General features: G+C 41.5%; 1 protein-coding gene across 10 annotated transcripts in view; it reads right to left on the minus strand.

Moving 5' to 3' along the window:
• Window positions 1–740: 740 nt before the first annotated feature.
• The window catches only part of CCDC18 (coiled-coil domain containing 18), a 72849-nt gene continuing 48178 nt past the window's right edge, over window positions 741–25411 (minus strand). For 9 of the 10 annotated variants that reach the window (XM_073357028.1, XM_073357027.1, XM_073357030.1 and 6 more), the window contains 3 exons: window positions 24272–24409; window positions 14817–15017; window positions 7795–9198 (listed from right to left, as the gene is read on the minus strand). In XM_073357028.1, the coding sequence (XP_073213129.1) occupies window positions 8677–9198; window positions 14817–15017; window positions 24272–24409 (861 nt within the window). In that variant the 3' untranslated portion in view covers window positions 7795–8676. Of the gene's footprint in view, window positions 828–7794; window positions 9199–14816; window positions 15018–24271; window positions 24410–25411 lie in introns of those variants that run through there. The other variant, XM_073357037.1, reaches the window with a different exon arrangement.

The following is a 25411-nucleotide window of genomic DNA, read 5'->3' on the forward strand; positions in this document are numbered from 1 at the left end:
TAATTTTTACCTTGCTGTTCTGCTGCTCCCCTATCATCTCCCCCCAAAAGGCAGGCTCTGCTTCCTCTTAGCCAAGATTTAAAAGCTGAGGGTGTAGTTAGTTGCCATATTATGTTATAATTTATTTTTACAAAATATATTACAGAAAATTTACTAGTAAAGTATAAAATAAAATGGAACTATAACTGTTATTAGAAATTAACCATGTGCATTTGATGATGCATTAGTCTTTTAATTATTTATTCACTTACTTGCTAATTCACAAAGGATCACCCTATTGTTAGAGCAAATAAATAGGGGTCTACTGTGTTCAGAGGGTAGAGGTGGTCTTAGGTCTCAAGTGCAGGATGGAGAATCAGGAGATCCAAGTTCTGTTCTCAACCTTGCCACAGACCTACTGGATGATTTTGTAGAAGTCATTTGATCTCTTTGTGCCTGAATTCAATTAATTAGTATTTGTAAAATGGCTTGAGAACCTTGAATGGAAGACGTTATAGAAGTGTACAGTATTATTGGTTTTATTCATATATTTATGTTTAAATCCATAAACATTTTTAGAAAGAATAATATGTTACTGAAACATCTCTGAAATATTTAAAAGGACCCTTCAATTAAATCTTGTATTCTGACTTCTTGTCCATCTTTCATTTGTGTTCATTACTTGCCTAATATATCAATCCTTCTGTCAGGGATGCTACTGACGCAAGTTTTAATAGACTCTTCATTGCAGACATCCAGTTGTTTAATTTCCAGGGTTTTACCCAAGGTTCTGCCTGCAGCTTCTGCAAGTTTGTCCTTCCTGGTCAGATTCCTCATGGTAGCATACACTGTAAATTATTATAAATAAGTAATCAGAAATGTAACTACAGAGAAAGCTTTTCCTTTGAGAATGACAGGAGACACAAGTTACAGTGCATACAACCTTTAAGTCCGTATTTTAGTGCTTAGATATCTTGGTGATAGGGCCTTGATAACAACCTAAAACAGAATGTATTTTAAATTTTTATATAGTGCTTCTAACTTTCCTAAATCAGATTTTGGGAAGGAGCGAATGGAGAAATAAACCACTTATACAGCCACGTTCATAGCTATGTGTTTTTATTTCTATATCAATTAGGGAAGATATGGTAGAAAAACTAAGCCCAAGATTTTAAATAACGGGTGCCAAAGTTAGGCTCCTAAGTCCACATTTAGGCACCTAAATAATGAGTTAGAAGTCTATCTTTAGGCACTCATTTTTGAACATCACAGCCAGTGTATTTAGAAAAGCAGCCAGGATTTTACATGGGAGTGAAACAAATGATTCCTCAGACTGCAGAATTGTTTTGCAAGATATTTATCATCGTATAGATCAGCTTTAATATTACTGTGACTTAATTACTCTAACTTCCATAAATCCATACAATTGTTCCCTGGTGAATAAGACACTTACAGAGAGTAAACCTGATCTGAATTGCTAAATTTATTTAGTCAGCTACATACAATTGCAGCAAATATTTCTGTTTTGTAAGGCAGACAGTGGAACCAAGTTTTCCCTCTCCTCCCTCATGGGAGTAAATGCAAGGAAGAAATACTGAATCCTGCCTCTCAGAAACAAATTGCTAATTTAATTAAGGGCTCCCAGACATAATGTTTCTCCTCCTAAAATTAGGAATTGCATTTACACCAACAAAACTTTGCTAAGTGCCAAGTAAAGCTATCTGCAGTTGTGTGAAGGACTAACCTGTAAAAAGGTACATTTATTTAGTGTGCTGCAAATGCATTTTTGTTTTTTTAATTTAAAAATTTCCATTTTTATACCACTGCTACATTTATCATCTGTTAATTCAGATAAACATTTTATTTGAATACAGTTACAGAACTGCCATCTGTTCGCAGAAATTAGTACATTTGATTGCATTGTATCTTCCTGTCAGGAAAGGGAAAATTAATAAGAGTGGCGGAGAAGGGAAGCTAAACAGAATTCAGGTACAGACTGGTGAAAATCTATCCATAAGACGGTGAGACACTCAGCACTTAGTACAGTCCACTCTGTCACATCACAAAATGAAAGTGACTAACAACATGGAAGATGCAGTACTGTGTGATATTAATTTCAGAAATATCATTACCTTTAAATCTTTTCTGTTCATCTCTGGCCATTTTTACAGCCAAGGCCAGTCCGATTCCTGAGGAGCAACCTGTGATGAGTACAGTTTTCTGAGCCATTATTTTCAGCTGGACGGCAGCAGATATAGTGGGAAGCCTTGCTACTCTGATGAACAATCACCTAAATGTTGTGGCTACAACTGAGTATTACTGACCCTTTATGCTTTATTTACAGCTTCACTGAGCCAACAAAACTGAAAATGCACACCTGGACATTGTATGATTAGGGGGATAATCTCCAACTGGACACTAATAAATAGGAGCAGATGCTTCTGCATGTATACATAATCTGGATCAGAGGCTACTCTATGTACAGGCAAACTAGGCAGCTGCCAAGGGCAGTAGATTTGGTGTGGCCACTCCTCTGTCAGGATGCAGGGGCAACTGGGCCAAATTTGGGTGGCACGGAAGAAGGCACACTGACATTTACCTAGGGTGGAAAATTGTCTTGAACCGCCTCTGATGGGGATCTTCAATGTACAGTACATTCAACACAATTACAACATCCATTTTAAAATCTTGCAAAACATTTGTGCCAAAAAGTTTTAGATAGTTGAATAATTAGGCCATGCCTATCGGGGGAGGGAGGTGGAGTCACCATCTCCTCCTGTCATACTCCGCTGCCTCTATCACAGCCCCCATGGGGGAGTACCCACAAGTCATGCACAAGAGAGTGATCTATGCAGTCACAGATAAACTATCCACCCCTACTTTACCCTCCACATTGGGGTACGAAGGGTGCACATGGAGCATAGCTCCCTGCTGTTCCGGCCTAGCTTCCTCCCTGTTTGTTTGTGTAACAGGACAACACTTATCCAAATTATAGTCCAATCTCTCCACAGCCACAGTGGCGGGGTCAGATTTTGTCCCTCAAAGAGGCACACAAGGATTTAACCACACAATGCCAATTGATGATATATTATTGAATGTTTGCAACTAAAAGTCCTAATAGAACATCTGGAAGAAGTGAAATGGAAAAAGGAGTGTGGCTTTGAAGAGAGAGACAGAAAGATGACTGAACGCTCTTGAGAGTTTTCCCAGTGTTCCACTTGCCTCTGCTCCAATCCAAAACATTTTATGTTTTTTTCCCTATTTTTGCAGCTTTCCCTTGTTATTTGCAGTTTGCCTCCTTTCCCGTTAGAGTTTCCAATGCTTTTACCTTTCCTTTTTAGTAAATTTTTATATTACTATTCATTTATAACAAAACATGATAGTCATATGGAGAAAAGCTTAATTTACATGTATAGTCACATATTTAAGTCTTTTACTAAAATATAAAGGTTACTCACCTGTAACCAGAGTTGTTTGAGATGGACTCTGCCTATTTATGCTCATGGGATGTGCCAATTGCGTGCAGTTTAGACAGTGGAATTTAAGCAATGATTGTTGGAACACTCCTCTGCCCTCTTTCTTACTCCCGCCAACGTTTGCAAACATACTGAGGGCAGTTATAAGAAGGGGCATAGAGCTCCAACCACCTCAGTTCCTTCCACCACTCAGTCAGGTTCCATTTAGAAATTAGGACTCCAAGGAAGAGGGTAAGGTGGGCAGGGAATGTGAATACGCATAGCAGATCTCACAGTTCCAGGTAAGTAACCTTCATTTCTTCCTCTAGTGAGCGACTTCTGCATATTCTCACTCATGGAATAGTTTAAAAAACCGTAAGCTCGTAAGGAAGGATATGGAGTCCTAATTAAACAGAGACTGCAGAACTGCTCTGCCAAATCTAGCATTTTATTTGGATACCAAGTCTAGAGAAAGTACGAACAGAACCCAAGGTTGCTGCCTTTCATATAGTAATAGCCATGTTTTACAAACTAGTCGGGGATTGAGGAATTTAAAATGGAAAAGTTCATAAAATTGAACATCTCAAAGTTACAGTAAATGTGCATAAGTTGCAGTATAGTGCACTGCAGCACTTTGTCTTTCAAATCACAGTGAAGCCATTTCCAATACACTGAAGGCATAGGAATGTGAAGCAGTGTTGACTTGTTCTTCATCAACATCACTTTCATATGATTTTTTTATCCCTGCTTTGAAAAATAGTTTGTCACTGGTCTTTTGTAAGACTGGCATTTGTAAAATTAAATCTGTAAGGTATTTCAATGAGTGGGGCATAGATGCTGCTTTAGTTGTAGTGGAATGGGCTCTAATCCCTTAAGGGAGAGAGACTGGTGCTAAATTATAAAACTTGTGGATATATAATTAAACCCATTTAGAAATTATTTGGCCCTTTTTTCTGCCTAAATAAGGGAGAGTACACTAAGATTTTTTAAAATGTACCAAAACTATCTAAAACCCATTGAAGTGTTGGTCTGAAAGGCACTGAAGAGAAGGTTGATGGATTGAGCATTTTCTGAACTGTCAGCTGGATGTGATAGAATAGAACGGAGGGAGCTCAGCTAGAGTGCCACACTCCCTTTTTATAACATAGCTCTCAAAACATTCACAAATGGTGAGTAGAGGGGCACATTAGATATTTTAACTGCTAGTTCCACAGTCTAAACCACACCTGGCCAGCACATCCCATGAGTGGAAATATGTAGAGGCCACTCAAAGTGCTATTAAGTGAATTGAGGCAGTGAATAAACAGCAATTAAGCAAATAAAGACACCATTTCAGAGGGCATTGTAAGAAAGGGAATTCGTAATGCACCAGGTCTAACACAAGTAGTTGTTGGGTATTTGATTAGGAGAGTGATAGTTCCCCAACAGCAGCCGAATCAGAGAGGGGGAAGTAACTCCCTGGTTGATTTCCCTCCATCTTCATCAGTGAAAGAAGAGAAGAGCCACACCCAGAAGAAGTGAAAATAAATAGATATCCTAAGGCGGTTACAAGACAAGCACTGTAGCAGAACAGTTCTAACCGTCACTCAGATGCAAAAGCCCTTTGCGTTTTGCTTCCTGAACAGGCTGAAGGAACTCGCATGCCTTGAGATCTTACTACCAAAAACAAAAAAACTTACACACAAACAGGTTTGGCTGAAAAGTTTGGATTAGATCTGAATTCCTCCAAAATTTGGGGGCATTTAGAGCTGGGAATTTAGTATGGGTCTCCCCTTAATGTTACAATATGTCCATATACATGGTTAACAAATAGATAAATTACAAGTCAGTAAGAAATATTTGAGTGGGTCTCTTGTAACTTTAGAGCTACATAAAATGATACTAACAGTTACACTTCTAAATAGCATTCAGGATGACAATGCTGTCCAGGATACACAGAACAAGAATATTTTCCAAGAATCAATAATCCCATATTATCTAATACAGTTTGGAAAAGTGCACTCAATGTTCCAGTATCGTTAATAACCATTTTATATAGGCATATAAAGAAATGACTTGTTTAGATCCCTACTGAAGTGAAATTATGGTTTGGCACAAAGGCTTTCCCTACTTTCCAAACTAATAAAAATACATTTGCTAATGTAACAAGCAGAATAACTAGCTTTTCAAATAAGGCACAAGATGACATCTAAAATGAATGAGCTAAATGTAATTATAATTTAACCTTGGCTATCGGGTTTGATCCTGACTTCACTAGGGAAAGCAAATGGCCAGATAAAAAATTTCAGCTCACACTGTATTTAGCTGATTCAGCTATTAGACAAAATGCTTCCGCTGTTCATGCACATTTATATTTAGCACCTGTAAGAGGGGCAACCTAGGCTTTATACAACCTATGATGATGAAATTCCAATGATGTGGTAATGCAACTCTAATTAAGGGCTGGTTAAGCTTTCCATTTGAAATCCTGGTTTGAGAGATCTAACGTTTAAAGTTCTATTGTTTTAAAAGATCTGTCTGAAACGTGGCACACACGTTATTAGCCTAGAGGCCTATTGATTTGTTTAGAGGAAAAAAAATGGTTTAAATCTTCTGAACTGTTTTTCTGTTATTACACTGGCCAAGACAGTTCTAATAGATTTTATTGTTGTTATTCTGTAGGGAAGCAAATGGCTTGATGAAAAAAATTTAAAATGTGGTTATTTCCAAAAGTAAACTAAGTCCTTCTGTTACAGTGCATAAATCTTTCCAAACAGCCAAGAACATGTACCTTGTGTATTTAGGCCTTCTCTATATGAGCAAAATCTGTACCTGTATTTCAGGAGCTGCCAGCACCAGTGGAGCAGCTTTTCCTGACACTGGTAAAAATGCCTGAGCTCTGTGTCTGTACAGCAATTTCATTTGCACAGCTGCTGAAATACAAGTGCTAGTTTTACTGGTTGAGATGCACCCTTCATGATTTCTAAATATGCACATTTGGGCCTTAAATTCTTAACTGCATTACACTATTATTTTCTGTTCTTCTGAAACACTTTCATTGCTAATAGCTTTGCTGATGCGTTTTTCACGCAAGTACATTTTTAGCATGGCTCATTCTGAGTGATTTAATACTATAAAGCTTTGGAATCTCAACTGTGTAGATTCAGGATTTCATAGGGGATTCAGACTTCATGCCCTTAAGTCCACCTAGTTCCTGGATTTGTTGTATATGATCCCTATACATCTGTTTGTTTGTTAACTTTAGAGACTGGGGGCGTAGAGAAGACATTTTTAAGGGCTAAATTGAGTGAAATTTTTGTGAAGTTAAAAACCAAATGACAACTTCATGTATTAATTTACAACTTAAAATAAGACAACTTAAATGCACAATTCTGCTTCCACTGAAGCACATGGGAACTTGTCCATGGACCTCAAAAAGAGCAGGATTAGGCCTTGAATTTCCTTCCCCTAACAGTGAATGAAACTACTTGTGGGAGTGAGACAAGCAAGAGTTTGTTTAAAGTCTTGACTCAATATTATGCTCACCCTATATTCTAAATTGCCTTATATTTGATGGTTTGAAGAAAAGCCTGGTCAGCAACAGTATATTTTTACTACACTAAAGATAAAACGTTCTCAACAAAAATGGCTAATGAAGCAGTGATTCAGGATCACTTTTAGGTAGTATTTAGATATAAAGATTAAGGACTCTGATTTTAAAAATCCTAGTCACAAAGGAGCAGCCAAATTTATCCCTATAATTTAAGGAATTTTTTTTTTAAAAAAAAACAACCCTTTATTTCCAAAACAAAGTTACCATACAAATTATTTCAAAGCAATAATATTAAAACAAAATTGGAAAAACAAGAGGGTTGGGATTTACAATCAATATAAATATATTTAACTGTGTACATCACGACTGAATTAAAAATGTCTTCTTTGAATGCAATGCTGTGTTAAAACAATTTCACTTATGTTTTATTGCTTGTCAGACGGCAATAGTCTTTCTTCACAATCTTTGTCCCTGAAATAGATATGTATGCTAGTTAAAGTAGTATTTGTAGTCAGAATCTTACTTTCAACTTCCTTGTTTAATTTGCCAGATCAAAATCCATTTGCATTGAGGGTGGTCTTGCAGTAATATCTCTTTATAGTTTCTCTTAAATAAGCTCTCTCTTATGGAACTGATCAGACATGAAAATAAACTAGTTACAGCATGTTTGATAGCCACACAGTCTCTGTCTCACATCCCGCAGCCTGGCCTAGAAACATTAATAGGTGTTGCTTTATAATAGTTTCTACCACAGTAAGAGACAACTTCTCTGGAAATCCATAAATGCCAGCATTTAGATACATAATATAGTACAAAAGGCCCACAGACTAAAATATTTCAATATTTAATAAATAAATATATTATAATGTAGTCTACAGATATCCAACAGTTGCTCAGACTCCACACTGACTTATGCAGTACTTTGATAAGAATACAAAAATCTTGTAAATAAGAAAACAGATTAAGCAGAATAATTTGTGAATACTCATTTATAATCCAATTAAATCCATAACTAATATACATTTAAAAGGAATAATGTCATTAGCAACATTACTGTAACTATCAAAACTGTAAGAATTTTAAAAATCAGATTTTTCTCCAGTTGTGCCATTTGTATTCTGCACTTCACTCAGCTTCAATAGTGAAAGTGAACTAGTCAGTTTCATTTGGTTTATATATCTATTTCACTTTCCATAAGGAAGTGTTGGCTGCTAAGAGTCACTACTAGGAATAGTTATGTTGTGGAAGACTTTAAAGGCACCAAAGTAAAGGCAAACAAAAACTTCACCTCAAAGAGTGTTGTGTTCAAGTCCCCAGTATTGTAGGGGAATTTTTTTAAAAAAATTCTTTATTGAAATGCTAATAAAATATGAATTATGAAATATTTCTGTTGACACAGGGGAAATATCTGCTGTCATTTATGCCAATATAAACTGGGAGCAGTCCCATTAAAGTTAGTGGAATTATTCTGGTGCAACTGAGAGGAGAAGTTGGCCTATTATGTTTTGTGAATGTTTTAAACAAAAAGTTAAATTTTGGGCCTTAGTTACTTGACAGTGTATCTTTAATAAAAAAAACAAAATAACATGGGTGATCTATGAAATGGCTTCACTAAAATGTGATCCACACCCTGGATAAATCTGGGAACTCGCTGCCATAAATAGATACAAATGTTAATGAACCATCCCTATATAAAAAGTCACAATTAAATTAAGAATTACTGTACCACAAACCACATTCTTGATTCTCCTTTGAGTTTATACTACATGATATTTGTACAGAAGCATTTTCAGCCTGCCTCATTTCTTTGTTGATATATTTTAGCATTCCACTAAGTGTCTGGAAGTCATTACTGTCTGATGTCACATCATCTACAGTGTATGTGAGGGGATCGAATGAAGATTCATTCAAACTGTTTGGTGGAGTATGAAGAAAATCCTTTCGACTCTCTGGAATCATTGAGGGCTGTAACGTAAGCATTTGTTTGAAGTCTTTTAACATGTTTTTTGATAGATCTAGGGAATCATCTTTAACACCTAAGTCACTAGCACTTATAGAACGACGCAGTTTTCTATGTTTGAAGTATGACGTATGAGAATGTTTGAAAGAATCCTGTTCTTGAACATCGAAGAGCATATGATCTGATAATATAAGTGGGATTGGTAGCTTCTTGATGCCTTCTGTTCTCTCATGCCCAGCAATTCTCGTTTGTAATCTCGTTACTTCAGATTCCTACAGTGCAATAAAACAAATATTTTTCATTTTTTTAAATGCTAATGTTCATTAGAACTATCCTCTGTACTCTGTGCCATGTGTAAATATATTTCCCACTACCTCCTTAATGACTGTGGAATCATCATCATCTTGCCTCTCACTCAATCCTGGACATCATCTTTGACTTGGAGCTCTCTCTAGGTCTTCATGCCCAAGCTAGATCTAAATCTTGCCTATTCTTTCTGCATAGCATCTACATCAGTGGTTCTCAAAGCAGATCTGCCGCATGTTTAGGGAAAGCCCCTGGCTGGCCGGACCAGCTTGTTTACCTGCCACGTCTGCAGGTTCAGCCAATCGCGGCTCCCACTGGCCGCGGTTTGCCGCTCCAGGCCAATGGGGGCTACGGAAAGCAGCGCGGGCCAAGGGACGTGCTGGCCGCCCTTCCCACAGCCCCCATTGGCCTGGAGCGGCAAACCGCGGCCAGTGGGAGCCGCGATTGGCTGAACCTGCAGACGTGGCAGGTAAACAAGCCAGTCCGGCCAGCCAGGGGCTTCCTCTGAACAAGTGGCAGACCGGCTTTGAGAACCACGGATCTACAGGGCTAAAACTGTCATCCAGGTTCTGACCTCATGTCTCAATTATTGCAATATCCTTTTCTCTGTCCTTGACAACTAGAGTCTTGCCCTGCTCATATACATTCAGAATGCTGCTGCAAAGATAATTTTCTCAGTCCATCATTAACATCTCCTCTTTGCATCCCCTTCTCTATTACATCAAACACAAGGTACCTGACCTCACTTTCAAGGCCCTTCCTGGCCTATCCCACCCTACCTATCATCTCTCACTCACTATAGAGATGTCAAATCTTGCCTCTGACTGGCAAATGATGCCAGCCATCATCATCCACTGGTCACATTTTCAAACAAGCACCTTCATGCTTTCTCCCATGTTGCCCCTCATGCTTTTAAGGAGCTCCCCTGCAAACATTGACGAAGCTACCTCATTATCTTTCTTCTAATCCAGTGGTTCTCAAGCTTTTGTACTGGTGACCCCTTTCACATAGCAAGCCTCTGAGTGCGACCCCCCCCCGGTTATTAATTAAAACCACTTTTTTATATATTTAACACCATTATAAATGCTGGAGGCAAAGCAGGGTTTGGGGTGGAGACTGACAGCTCATGACCCCCATGTAATAACCTCACAACCCCCTATGGGGTCCTGACCCCCAGTTTGAGAACCCCTGTTCTAAGCCCTCCTTAGAGCTCTCCATTGCCCTGATGTCTACAAAAAACAAAACAAAAACTGACAGTGCTTAGGCCACTAATGTGCTGAGACCACTGCCATTCATGCTGACCAATACAGTCTCATTTCCTTGTACTCCTCCAGCCAACAGTCTGTTGCATCTTGGCATGTACTTAGATTGTAAGCTTTCTGGGGCACGCACTGTCTTTTTATTCTGTTTGTACAGCGCATAACACAATTGGTCCTGGTTATAACGTGCTCTCTTAGGCACTATCATTATACAAACAAAATGATGATTCACCTGCAAAGTCCCTTAGTACCAACATCAGGGTCAATTTTTATTTGGTGCCAAACAGAAATCAGCAACAATATGATCATAATCATACAAAGGGCAGAGTTATGATATTTCCAACATATACAAATGCCTGGAATACCATGTGGAAGGCAGTCTCACTGTAAGCATCTCTCATTAGAAAACTGCGCTTCCATTTTTCTGGTTTCAAAGACCCGCCCTTTGAAAAAAATCAATTTCCAAAATGAAGGACATTAGAAAAACTGGAGAACAATTGCCATCTTAAATCTACAGAACAAGAGATTCACACTAAGATGGCCCATTTGGGACATGCTATAAAACAGTGGAAAAAAGACTGATACCCAGACTGGGGGGGAGGGGAATTAACTGCCACCCACGCTCAGCACTTCCATGAAGGAAGCCCTCAGCTAGCGTTGGAGTGTACAAGAGGAGACAGAAGTAACGTTTGCCATAAAAACAGAAATTTTATTAGAGTTGACAATCCTCAGTGACACCAACAGTTCATCAATAAAATTTCTAAGGGAAAAAGAGGACTACTGGGACAGAAAAACCTCCATATCTATCTAGCACAATGTGAATACTTGTGGAGAGAAAAGTCTGAAAAACTCATAATGCTGCATTTTTAAAGAGATATTATGGGCAGTGAAAATCAGTATAAAAGATGAGTCTCTTGCCAGCAGTCACTGCAAAAATTTTAATAAAGAAAATCAAAATCATAAGTTTGAGGGAGTTGGGAAAATTAAGATGAATATAGAAGTAGAATCTGAAAAGCAGTGAAGCAATACCTCAAATGTCAATAGACTTGAACAGGGAAGTGAAACGTGGCTCTTCTCCTTTCAAAGTTGTACCTAGTGGAGTGGGCAGTGTACTAGCAATAAGCATTAGCAGTAAAGTACCATCTTCTCTCTCAAGGGTTTTACACTGCCATCCACCACTAGAGTATCTGAGTGCCTTCTACACAAACTAGATTTAGCAACAGTTATGTTCTTACTAGGCTTCATGGAGTCTCTGGCTTTCCTCCCTTACTGAGGAATGGGAACTCTGCTTGGGGTAGGTTTTCTATTTCTTTCCTGCGAAGAGGAAAAGCAGATGATTGATGTTGTGAATGTCATTCTGTTTATGGTGGAAAAGCTATATCAAAAAGTAACTGTGGAATTATCTTTGAGAAATCATGGAGGATGGGTGAGGTCCCAGAGGACTAGCGAAGGACAAACAGTACCTATCTTTAAAAAGGGGAACAAAAAGGACCTATGGAATTATAGACCAGTCAGCCTAACTTTGATACATGGAAAGATACCAAAACAAATTATTAACAAATCAGTTTGTGAGTATCTAGAGGATAATGGGGTTATAAGGACTAGCCAAGCATGGATTTGTCAAGAACAAATCATGCCAAACCAACCTAATTCATTCTTTGACAGGGTTACTGGACTAGTGGATAGGGTGCAAGCAGATAACGTATTATGTCTTGATTGTAGTATTGCTTTTGACACAATCCATATGACATTTTCATCTACAAACTAGGGAAACATGGTAGACAAAATTACTAGGTGGGGTCAAAATTGATTGAAAGACCATACTTAAAGAGCAGTTATCAATGATTTGCTGACAAACTGGGTGGAGGGTAGGTGGAAGATGGAAGGGTCCTATCTAATAGGATCCTGCAGGAGTCAGTCCTGGGTCCAGTACTATTCAATATTTTCATTAACGATTTGGATAACGGAGTAGAGAGCAGGCTTATAAAATTTGCGGATGACACCAAATTGGGAGGGGTTGTTAACACTTTGGAGGACAGGATTAGAATTCAAAACAACTTTAAACAAATTGATTTCAGACCAATTCTCGAACCAGATGAAATTCAATAAAGAGAAATGCAAAAGTACTATGCTTATGAGGGAAAAAAAATGAAATGCACAACTACAAAAAGGGGAATAACTGGCTAGGCAGTAGTACTGCTGAAAAGGATCTGGCAGGGTTATACTGGATCACCAGATTGAATATGAGTCAACAACGTGATGCATTTGCAAAAAATTCTGGGGGTGTATTAACTGGAGTGTTGTATTTTAAGACATGGGAGGTCATTGTCCTGCTCTTCTCAGGACTGGAAAGGCCTCAGCTGAAGTATTGTATCCCATTGGGCAACACACTTCAGGAAAGATGGGCAGAGAGTCCCGGGAAGAAAACAAAAACAGTAAAAGATTTAGAAAAAACTTGACCTAAAAGGAAAAAAGTTAAAAAAGTTTAATCTTGAGAAAAGAAGACTGAGTGGGATCCGATAACAGTCTTCAAATATGTTAAGGGCTATTATAAAGAGGATGGTGATCAATTGTCGTCCATATCCACTGAAAGTAGGACTAAAAGAAATGGGCTTAATCTGCAGAAATGGAGATTTATATTAGATATTAGGAAAAATTTTCTAACTCTAAGGGTAGTTAAGCTCTGGAAAAGAGTTCCAAGGGCTGCTGTGGAATTCCTGTCAAAGAAGGTTTTTAAGAACAGGTTGAACCAACATCTGTCAGGGATGGTCTTGATTTAGTAGGTCCTGCCTCAGCACATGGGGCTGTACTTGGTGATCTCTCAAGATCCCTTCCAACCCTACATTTCTACGATTTCCTAAAGGTAATCAGATTAATCTAACCTCCTCTGAAAATTCATTCTACAGCTGGATCCCTTCAACTGAGAATGGTTTGTCCTGATTTCTTAAGCACTTTATTCTGGGCTTTATGATCTGCATTGTCCTAGAGAAGCAGAACTGTTTACCTGTAAATTAGAACATCTACTGAAGAAACTTTTATCTAACCTAGCACATTAGAAAAAAGAAACCTGTTAAAGAAGTGTTAGACATCACCATACAGAGCTACTCCTGCTAGTTATACACTAGGTGGTAACACTGGAATTTTGACATTCTGACACCTGTTGTATTTTAGCTTTTCCCTTTAAAAAGAGGGGGGCCATCTAGCTGTTTACATCCTGCACCTATATCTGTATGATCTTTTTACATCTAATTAAAATAAATGGGGTTTGTGATGTGACACCAGCCCATAAGGGGTTAATGGAGCCCTTGGGAGGCTGCACAGGAGGCAGCCAATCAGAGAGGGGCTGCGAGGAGCAGCCAATCAGGGCCAGGCTGGCCCATATAAGGAGAACTGTAGAACAGAGCAGCTTCAGTAGCTCAAGGAGGGAGGACTGGCTGCCTTGCAAGAGGAAGAAAGCTAACACCTTGGACAGAGCAGTGCTGGTCAGGGGAGCAAGAGTGAATTCCCGGCTGACTGCTAGCATGCTGAGGCCAGAGACAACAGCAGATAAGGTGCTGGGGCTGTGGGGAAGTGACCCAGAGAAGTAGACAGAGTCCTATTTAGAGGGGATGCAGCACGTAGCTGTCATCTACAGGATGACATCAGCCAGGACCTGGAGTAGTGGGCTGGCCTGTCTCCACTCACCACTTAGGAAGTGGCTGCACAACGAACTGCCTTTCCCCCAGAAGTGGGGGAGAACCAAGTGCAGCACAGCCAGAGAGCTGTGTCATGAAGAGGATGCCGCGGTCCTGAGAGTCATGTGGGTCCCCGTAGCAGAAGTGACGGCAGCAAGACACCACCAGAAGAGGACACAGAGCTAATTCCCAAGACAGCCAGCAGGAGACGCTGCAGTGGTGAGTCGCACGCTGTCACAGGGTTACATGGACTATTATTATTACAGTATATATTCACAATAGTGTATTTCCTTAAGAATTTTTACATTTGTAAAACACAAAATTGGTCTTTTGTAAAGACATTTTTGCATAAAACAAAATGGCTAAGTTATCAGGTGTATAGATGTATATTAACTCATTGTGGACTGAACGGCTCTCACACAATCCACTCATACAGCATGTGTAATCCTCTGCTGCTCTCAAATCCAGTTCTTCCACATGGCAGAGTAAAACTCAGGCCTATACAGTAACTCTTCCAGGTACTTCTCATTCCTTGTAAAAACAAACATGAGGTAAAACAGGGTAATTAATTTGTTGGCATAAGGGAGCCTTTGTTTTTGCCCTCAGACACCTTAAATGTCTCATGTACAACACATTGCTGTGTTAACTTACCTTCACAAGCAGTGCTTCATTTGCAGCTTGAACCATTTCATTTCTGGCCTCAAGTTGTTGCTGAAGATTATTGACAGTGTCCTGAGCCTCTTCTAACTCCTGCTGCAGCTGCTGCAATTGTCCACTTAGATGATGAGAGCCAGATTTCTGGCTGTCTGTGGACATCTGCCACCTTTCCTGATTGGTCTGATGTGCAAGCTTCTAGAAGTTTTAAGAAATAAAGTGAAAAAAATTATACAGATTTTGTTTTATGCCAACTTTCCTAAATACTATTCTTTCTCATTTCACATAATATATGTATAGACTGGAAGGGGTGCAAGTAACAAATTTCAAAACTCATCACCATTAACACATCCGGGGGTTCTGACTAAGAAAAAATGGTTACTAACCTTTTCCTTAACTGTTGTTGTTCGAAATGTGTTGTACATGTTCATTCCACACTAAGTGTGTGCATGCCCTGAGTAGTCGCCAGAAATTTTTTCCCCCTCAGTGGTACTGGTCAGGGTGGCTTGAGCACCTTCTGCTGATGCGCACTGATAGTGCCAGAATAAAGCACCCAGCTGACCCCGCGCCCCCTCCGTTCCTTCTTTCCAGAAAACACTAATGTAGAGGGGCAGAAGGGCAGGTCGTGGAATGGGCATGTGGAAGACATCTTGAAAAACAGTTACGGAAGTTTAGTAACTTTTTTTTCCTCTTCGAGTGACTGCACGTGCATTTCACGCCAAGCGTCTCCCAAGCAATTGAATAGGTGAAGGAGTTCATGTATACACACACCCACTGCAGAACAGCTTGGCAAAATCTGGCATCATCTCTGGAATGCTGAGTAATGGCATACTGGGAGGAGAATGTGTACACACCAATAACCAGGTCACTGCTTTACAAGTGTCCTGAATAGGAATCTGCACTATGAATGCTGCGGAGGATGCTTGAGACCTTGTGGAATGAGCAGTCAGAGTAGCTGTTGGCGAAACATCTGCCTGATCGTAACAAGTGCAAATACATGAAATAATCCAGGATGAAATTCTCTCTAAAGAGATTGGGATGCCTTTCATCCTGTCAGCCAAAGTTATGAACAGTTGGGTAGACTTTTGGAATGGTGTAGTTCTTTTTATGTAGAATGCTAAGGCTTGTCTAATGTCCAGCTTCGGGTAGAATCAGTAGGCAGACTGCCGGATTGCTAAGAAATTGCAAAAACAGTTTTGGAGGGGAAACTGGGGTGAGGGCAAAAACATCTTATCTTTAAAAGAAGACTGTGTACAGAAGTTCTGAAGTGAGGGCACAGAGCTTTGGCTGAAGTGTTGGCCACTAAGGAAACCACTTTTCAGGAGAGGTATAATAAGGAGCACGTTGCCAAAAGGTTCAAATGGCAGTCCCAAAAGCTTCGATGAGACCAAGTTCAGGTCCCAGGGAAGAACTGCTTCTCTTACTTGGGGGTATGACCTTCCTAGGCCTTTGAGGAATCAGACAGACATGTCATTTGGGGAAGGAAAAAAAAAAAAAAAAACCCACGAGTTACACACCTGCAGGTGGAAAGCTATTATTCCTGCAAGGTGAGCCTTGATTAAGGAGATTGCTAAACCTTGCTGTTTCAGGTGCAGTAGATACTCAAATATGTCTTGTATGGACGAACATGTGGGTGAGACTCCACACTGGGACGCCCAAACAGAGAATAGTTTCCACTTAAAGAGGTAAGTAGCTCTGTTGGAGGGCTTTCTACTACCAAGTAGGACCTGACAAACTTGCTCTGAGCAATCCTGCTCTCTGGGATTTAGCCATGAAGCTTTCAAGCCATTAGATGAAGGGAGTTCAGGTTCGGGTGGAGCAGCTGATCATGGTCCTGGGAAATCAGATCCAGATGCAACGGAAGCGTGATTGGAGTTGCCTCAGAGATCTAGAAGAGTGGAGAACCAGTGTTGACAAGCCCATGTTGGGGCTATTAGAATAACCTGGTCTAGCTTGATCTTTAGCAGCACTCTGTGCACCATAAAGATGTTCCAGCTATGGTAGTAGAAAGGTATCTGTGATAGAACCCAGACTGTGCTCCTTACAGGAACACAACTGGTGACAACTCTGGTTGTACATATTTGCAAATAGGTCTGTCTTAGTCCCCCACTGCTGGAAAATGTCTCTTGCCATATCTGGGCACAGGGACCACATGTAGTGACTGGAAAAGACCTACTGAGGTGATCTGCCAACTCATTTTGCATTCCCGGAAGGTAAGATGCTTCAAGGTTGATTGACTGGGCTATGCAAAAGTCCCATAACTACATTGCTTCATGATAAGAGGGAGGAACAAGCTCCTCCTGGCCAGCTGAGTTAAAACATGGCTGCAGTGTTGTCCGTGAGAACAGCCAAGTTTCTGCCCATAATGTGCGGCAGGAAGACCTGACAGGCCAGGCAAACTGCTTTCAGTTCCCTGATGTTGATGTGGAGAGAAAGTTCCACAAGAAACCAGAGGCCGAGTTTTGAGAGCCTCAGGTGAGCTCCCCACCCTAGCACTGACACATATGAGACCAAGGTCATTAATGGTTGAGGGTGTACAAAGAAAACACTTACACAAAGCGTAAGTGGATCCAGCCACCAATTGAGAGAGATGAGGGCCTGCTGAGGTACCGTGAGTACAGTGTCCAGATGGTGGTGGTCTGGCAAGTACATTGAGCCCAGCCACGACTGGAAGTATCTGAGGTGCAGCCTTGTATGTTGTACCAGGTAATGCACGAGGCCTCGTGACCTAAAAGTCTAATACAATTTCGAGCTGTTGTGAATGGATGACCTTTGAGTGCATTATCATCAGGGATCCAACTGAATGGAAATTTCCCTCTGGGAGGTAGATCCTGGTTTGAGTAGGGTCAAACACTGTCCCAGTTAACTCTATCCTCTGCATCGGAGTGAAGGCAGATTTTTCTGCATTTATCAGAAGGCATACAGCCTTGAATGTTCATAGAATCATAGGAGATTAGAGTTGAGAGAGACCTCAGGAAGTCATCTAGTCCAACCCCAACTAAATCATCCCAGCCAGGGCTTTCTCAAGACAAGCCTTAAAAACCTCTAAGGATGGAGATTCCACCACCTCCCTAAGTAACCCATTCCAGTGCTTCACCACCCTCCTAATGAAAGTGCTTCCTAATATGCAATCTAGACTGCCCCACTGCAACTTGGGACCATTGCTCCTTGTTGTTATCTGCCACCACTCAGAACAGCCTAGCTCCATCCTCTTTGGAACGCCCTTTCAGGTAGTTGAAGGCTGCTATCAAATCCCCCCTCACTCTTCTGCTGACTAAATAAGCCCAGTTCCCTCAGCTTCTCCTCATAAGTCATGTGTCCCAGCCTCCTAATCATTTCCATTGCCCTCCGCTGGACTCCCTCCAAGTTGTCCACATCCTTTCTGTAGTGGGGGGCCCAAAACTGGAAGCAATACTCCAGATGTGGCCTCACCAGTGCCAAATAGAGGGGAATAATCACTTCCCTCAATCTGCTGGCAATACTCTTAATGCAGCCCAATATGCTGTTAGCCTTTTTGGCAACAAGGGCACACTGCTGATTCTCATTCAACTTCTTGTCCACCGTAATCCCCAGGTCCTTTTCTGCAGCCAGTCGGTCCCCAGCCTGTAGCAGTGCATGGGATTCTTCCATCTTAAGTGCAGGACTCTGCACTTATCCTTGCTGAACCTCATCAGATTTCTTTTGGCCCAATCCTCCAATTTGTCTAGGGCACTCTTGACTCCATCCCTACCCTCCAGCGAATCTACCACTCCCCCTAGTTTAGTGTCATTCGTGAACTTGCTGAGAGTGCAATCCATCCCATCATCCAGATCAGTAATGAAGATGTTGAACAAAACCAGCCCCAGGAGTGACCCCTGGGGCACTCCACTTGATACCGACTGTCAACTAGACATGGAGCCATTGATCACTACCCATTGAGCCAGGTGATCTAGCCAGCTTTCTATCCATTTTATAGTCCATTCATCCAATCCATACTTTTTTAAACTTGCTGGCAATACTGTGGGAGACCATATCAAAAGCTTTGATAAAGTCAAGGGATATCTCGTCTACCACTTCCCCCATATCCACAGAGCCAGTTATCTCATCATAGAAGGCAATCAGGTTGGTCAGGCATGACTTGCCCTTGGTGAATCTATGTTGACTGTTCCTGATCACCTTCTTCTCCTCCAAGTGCTTCAAAATGGATTCGTTGAGGACCTGCTCCATGATTTTTCCCGGGACTGAAAGTTGACTGGATGAGTTGAATGTTGGACACTACCTGAGCCCTGGACTGGCCCTTAGCTAGCCAATCATCCAGATAAGGGTAGACATGCACCCCTAACCTCCAGAGAAAAGTGGACACGACTGCCGTGCATTTTGTGAACACCTGCTGAACCGAAGACAGACCGAGAACTGTGGGAGAACTGTGAGTGGCTCACTATGAATCTGAGGAACATTGTGTCCTTGGAATATCAATTTATGAAAATAGGCATCTCCTAAGAGTGGCGTACAAACCCCGGGATCCAGGGAGGGGATAATGGATACCAGGGTGACCATGCAGAACTTTATTTTCTTGAGATAGTTGTTAAGCTGCCGCAGGTCTAAAATGGGTTTGAGCCCACCCTTGGCTTTTGGGATTAGGAAATAACGGGAATACAACCCCTTTACTCTTAAATTCTATGGAACCTCAGCCACCCAAAGGAGAGCTTGAACCTCCCAGACAACAAGTTCTTCGTGAGGGGTCCCTGAAGAGACACGGACGGAAGGTGGGAAGGAAGGGTAGAAATAAACTGGAAGGTGCATCACAGTTTCACAGTGCTCAACACCCAATGGTCCGGGGTGATACGGGACCACACACTGAGAAAGGGGAAAAGGCGATTTACAAATAAAGGCGAAAGAGTCTGGCATCACAGGAACTGGTAGAAAGTCCTCAAGCATCCCATCAAAATACCTGCTTAGAACCCCCTGGATGACTGGGGGGGCAGGTAGTGATATAGAGGTAAAAGTGGGGGGTGGCCTATGCCTAAAACCTCTGCTTCTCTCTCTCTCTCTGCAGATCCTGACAGCCAGACAGGGCAGAATACCAGATGGCTTTTGAGGTCTGTAGGGCTTCCTTGAAAGGAGCAGGTGTGTATAATCCAAGGGATTTAAGGGTCGCCCTGGAGTCTTTTAGGCCATGCAGTTTCGCATCAATGTGTTCTGAAAAGAGTGAAGCTCCTTCAGAAGATAGGTCCCGTTGGAGTCGAGAGGACTGTAGCCACGAACTCCTGCACACGACCACTGCCAAAGCCAGGGACTTGGCTACAGAGTCAGCCGCATCCAAAGCGGCTTGCAACAAGGTCCTCACCACTGATTTTTTTTCCCCTTGTCCACCCATGAGAACTGTTGCATAGTCTCTTGTGGGAGCAAGTTCTTGAACTTCTGCATGGAGTCCTACATATTAAAATAATACCTGCCCAGCAGCACCTGCTAGTTTGCAATTCTGAGTTGGAAACTCCCAGTAGAATAAACTTTCCTACTGAACAAGTTTAATTTGAGTCTTTTGATTTTTGGGGTTTCATCCTGATGACCCTGCCTTTCTCTCTCATTGGCAGCAGCTACCAGCAGGGATCCTGGGCGGAGGATGGGGGTACAGGAACTCATAACCCTGGGCAGGAACAAAGTATTTTTGTTCAGCCCTTTTAGACGTGGGGGGAAGGGACATGGGGGTCTGCCACCAGGTCTTAACAGGGTCATCATAATGGCCTCACTGAGAGGCAGAGCTACTTTTGAGGGGTCCACAGTGGCTAAAATGTCAACCAGGCTATGGGAGGACTTTCTCTACCTCCACCTGTACGCCCAGATTTAAGGCCACCCTCTTCAACAACTCTTGGTAAGCCTTATCATCTGGGGGAGGCAACACTACCCCTCCTGAGACTGCCTCATCGGGAAGGAGGCCAGCACCAGCTGTGGAAGCTCTTCTCTTTCTTCCTCAGCAGGATCTGGTTGAGCTGGTTCATGCAGTTCGGCTCTGGGGTCAGTACCAGAGTCCAGACCAGGCTATGTCCAAGAGGACAATAACGCCTTTCTTTTTAGGTCACCCAATAGGCACACCTGGAACAAGCCCTGGAAACTGGGGAAAACCCCAGGGGTTCCAAAAGGACCACTGGACTGGCATAGGTCCCCAGTGACCTCCTGACCATGCACTCGATGGTACTCCTGTGTCTGGATGCACTGAAGGGTGGAAATGCCTGGAGGAGTAGCTAGAGAGAGGCTCCTTGGATGGGAGGAGTAAGACCCAACCTCCAATTCAGTCTCTCTCCAATGTCCATGGTGGTTCCATTCCTACCAGTGCCAGAGACCGGTACCATGGTTTCCCTTTTGACAGTACCGAAGGCATAGTACCAAACAATGACAGGATCCAGTGGATTCCCTCCTGTCCATTACGCACCAATAACACTGAATCTTGTATTGCCAGTAATACCAGTACCAACAGCAAAAGAAATTATCTAGCAGCAGCAAACGCCATGTGATTGGTACCAATATAGTATCAGTACTGTGCTGTGTGCAGATGTTAACAGCTCTTCCAGTCCTGGACTCGACAGTGCCTGCATAGGCGTCAGAGTCAACGGTGCCAACTTTTGCAGTACCAAGACAGAAGAGTAGAGTGCAATCTAAACCAATCTGATCTCCAGGCCTGGCCATCTTCAGTGCCAGGGATCACCCCCTCTCAGCCATGTGGGATGGTAAATCGGTGCCAGGACTCCAATACAGTAGGAGGAGCACTCCTTACTGATGGCAAGGCACTTGGTGACAAGTCTGACCGGCCTGGCTCTGATGGAGGTCTCAGTGCTGCCTCCATAAGCAAAAATTTTAGCCTGGTCTCATGGTCCTTCTTTGTGCGAGGCTTAAAGTCCCTCCAGATCCGGCAATGGTTCCCAACATGAGCTTTTCCCAGGCACTTCAGGCAGCTTGAGTAAGGGTTGGGCAGGGGCATAGCCTAGTTGCAGGAGGCGCAGAGCATAAAGCCTGGTCATCAAAGCATGCCTCGGCACAGGGGAATGGACAAAACTCTTCTAAAACACGAAGTTACGGAACTTCACTAAAATTAGCTAAAACTGACTAAAAACTAACAAACTAGACAGAGAAGAAAAGACAACTGAGAAAGCTTGCAAAAGCAAGGATAGCAGTTCTAGCGACCGTCATGGGCAGTAAGAAGAAACTGAGGGGGGCGCAAGGGGTGTCAGCTGGGCGCTTTATACCAGTGCTATCAGCGTGCAGCAGCGGGCACTCAAACTGCCTCAAAGGGTATCAAATCAGTTTGCAGTATCTGACAGACATGTTAATGGAGGTATTAATTGATTTCTTTTATGGTAGTTGATGTTCTTTCAGACCAAGCAACAGCCATAGAAAGTTTTGAAGGGGATCAGATCCTCTCTAGAATAGCTTTCCCTATATCTGAGAATGTTTCTGTAATGCCATATTTTATCCATCTTGAAACAGTGGAATTAAATTTTTTTTAAAATAGAGACATTTGTGATGAAAGGACACAGAGGAGGATTTCCTAAATTGTTTTTTTCACTTCAAGTATATCTTCATTGCTTTCCTCACATCAATCTTGTGCCATGTTTTCTCTTTCTGGTGTTGGGGTTTGGGCAAAAGTGTGGCAATGCAATGTCCTATGTGGTATGAAAGGCTGTACTGCCTCCATATAAGAATGATTTGTGAATATGAAACACAATCTTGTCCTTATGGAATATGTAGCAGGGTTTACATCTTAGTAAGACAGATTTCTGAGACTTGTCTTGTTGATGTGATTCCTACTAAGAAGCAGATTTTATTAGGTACAAATGATAGAGCCTGATGTCTCTAGTTAAAAGGGGTGAGGTGCAAGGGCTTGTAGTCGGGGGGTGAAGTCCAGAAACATAGATCTGACTGATGTTTTGGATAGGTACACTGCCTTTACAAAACTAGACCCCCAGAGATGGTCCACTAGTGATTTGAATAAGCATGTATTTATAACACCTTCAAATCTCAGGACCTGAGACATCACGATGAAGCAATTAAGACAAGTCCAGACTATCATAAAGAAAATCTAAATGAACTGAAGTGCCTGGTTTCTTTGAGTTAATTTCTGTTTCTTAACAACTACCAAGAGCACTCTGTCCAGACTTGTATAGACAGACCAGGTGGATGGGCTGCAGGAGAGGACAACAGTATTTAATCACCTTGGAAGAGTATTCATCCAGGTTAGATTTTTAATACACAGGCTGTCTGGGTCAATTAATTTGGGTTTGGATATCGGAGCAGACCCTGTGATGGGAGATCCTGCTGGCAGGGAAGATGTACTGGGTAAGCCCTGTAAAGAGAAAAACAGCCTTCCCTGACAATTAGGAGTGAGGAGTATTATCTGGTTTTTATACCATGGTTCCCAAAAGAGAGAATAGGAGGAAAGGGAGAGAGGACCTGGTTGGTCTCTTGGACATTTTCTTTGGTTTTTTTTTTTTGTTTCTTTGTTTGTTTTTTCCTCTCTCCTTTTCTCTTCTGTGCTTTGGATTCTTTACTTTTCTTTGGACTTTTGGAGGGATCTTCCTTTCTGGAAACAGTATCCCCTTTTTCTGGTTAAGGCTTTTCAGCAAGGTCTAGTCTAAGTGAGTGTCTTTAAGTCTTCCCCTTTATCAAAAATATAATTTGAGATATATTGCAAGCAAATGTCTTCATAAGGATTCCCTTCTTATTCCCAAAAGTTCTGGAAGTCTGACAGTATATGTTGGATTATTTCACCAATGACTCAATTACTCATTAAAGCATGTGAGAGGGGATCCCTTCAGATTTCCCTTTTAGACCAGGGTTTGCAGGGATATCCTGACTACCCGTGAAGACTTCCTTGGGAACTTAGATAGACCAGCCTGTTGAGTAGTAAGGAGGCTTTTGGAGGCATCTCCAGGGGAGTCTCAGCTCATAGACCAAGGAACAAAGGCCAAAACCTGCGTTCCAGACTCAGAACCTCTACCCCGGCTGGGCAAGGATAACCAGATTGGGAGCAGTTGTTGGCAAAGTTCCCCATCTGCAGCTCCAGAGAATGTTTATTCTCTAATGGAATACTATTTTAGCTTAGGCTTTTCTTTTGCTTGCTCCACGATGAGGAGGAGGAAGTGGCTAGTCAGCAGTTCCATAAGTGGTACCATTCAGAAAATGCTCCAAGATGGACAGAAAAAGTTGCATTGGTGGGTAGATGATTATTCACTACTGTTCCAAAATAAGCTGTTGAGCACAAGTACCATGGGAGCGCTAAATTGCTGCTCTATCTGCACTGCTGGATGCAGAACACTGACAGAACGGACGTGGCCAAGCCAGAGAGTCTTGGGACAAATTTCAGCTGCCTTTGATATCTGCATGGAAAGGTGTGCAGTTGGTCTGGACTGAGTGGAGGAGAAAACACATGTAGCACAATACAGTAAAAATGCTAGGGTCAGTTCAGTTTTATCTTTTACCTCCTGCTCATAAGCCTCCTTCAATGAGTCTATTTCTGATGAAAGCTTTTTTATCTTGGCTTGCATTTTTGCTTGTAACTGAGCTTCACGTGCTTGGGCAGCACCCAGTTCTTCTGCCAAATGGTTTGCACGAGCTTCCTATAAGATAGTATATAATAAATGTTAGTGGCACTTTGCACTTATATGGCACCTTACATCCAAACATATTAATTAAGACTGAACTTTTTTTTCCCATTTTATGCAGTGGCAACGATTAAACATTTACCTCAGTTGTCCACACTGAGTCAGTAGCAGAGCAAGAAACAGAACCAGAAGCCAGTAAGCCACAACCAGTTTCTTTTTAGGTAGTTTCTAAAGCAAATCCAAGCCAATTGAATAGCACCAGAATATATTTATATTCATTTGACTAGGATTTATTTGTAATAAACATGGTACTGGCCATTGTGTCACCATGGCCAGTACCCCCAAATGATTATTAAATCATTAGAAACAAGGTTTTATTTATTATTCAAATCAGTTTCTTTAAACACAATTTTTTTTTTAAAGTTAATTTGTACTGTTCATCCAAAGCAGTTCTAATAGATTCAGCTAAAACAGTGTGGCTATGCAAGTAGGTATTGCCAGAGACTAATGACTGGCACAGGAGTAAATTAAATTAAATGTCACGTTCATTGAAAATATTTCATCATGACCTGTAAGGTTCACTCTCTCTTGGTATTTCTATGGCCATTATCACTGTAGTATCTGAGCACCTCTCAAACACTGATATATTTATCTTCACAACATCCTTGAGGTAGGTAAACATTATACTCATTTTACAAATGGGGGAGAGAGGCAGAGAGATGAAGTTCACAGGCAAGAGTCAGGACCAGAATCCAGACCTCCTGAATCTCAGCACAGTGTCTCAAGCATAAGAGCCTCCTTCGCCTCTTTAATCATTGGGTCTTGCTTTGCAATAAAGTTACAAAACCCCCTACTGTATACCCAAGGCTCAGTTATAGCTTTTAGAATAATCCCTTCCTGAATTGTCCTCAGTGTGAGGCAGAGGCTAGAAGTTATAACTCAGCCTCATGCACATACAGTAAGGGTTTTTTTTAAAATAGTTTCATTGCAAAGCAAGACAGTGATTAAGGAGCAGAA

Source organism: Lepidochelys kempii, chromosome 8 (genome assembly GCF_965140265.1).
Source record: "Lepidochelys kempii isolate rLepKem1 chromosome 8, rLepKem1.hap2, whole genome shotgun sequence".
Lineage (NCBI taxonomy): Eukaryota > Metazoa > Chordata > Testudines > Cheloniidae > Lepidochelys > Lepidochelys kempii.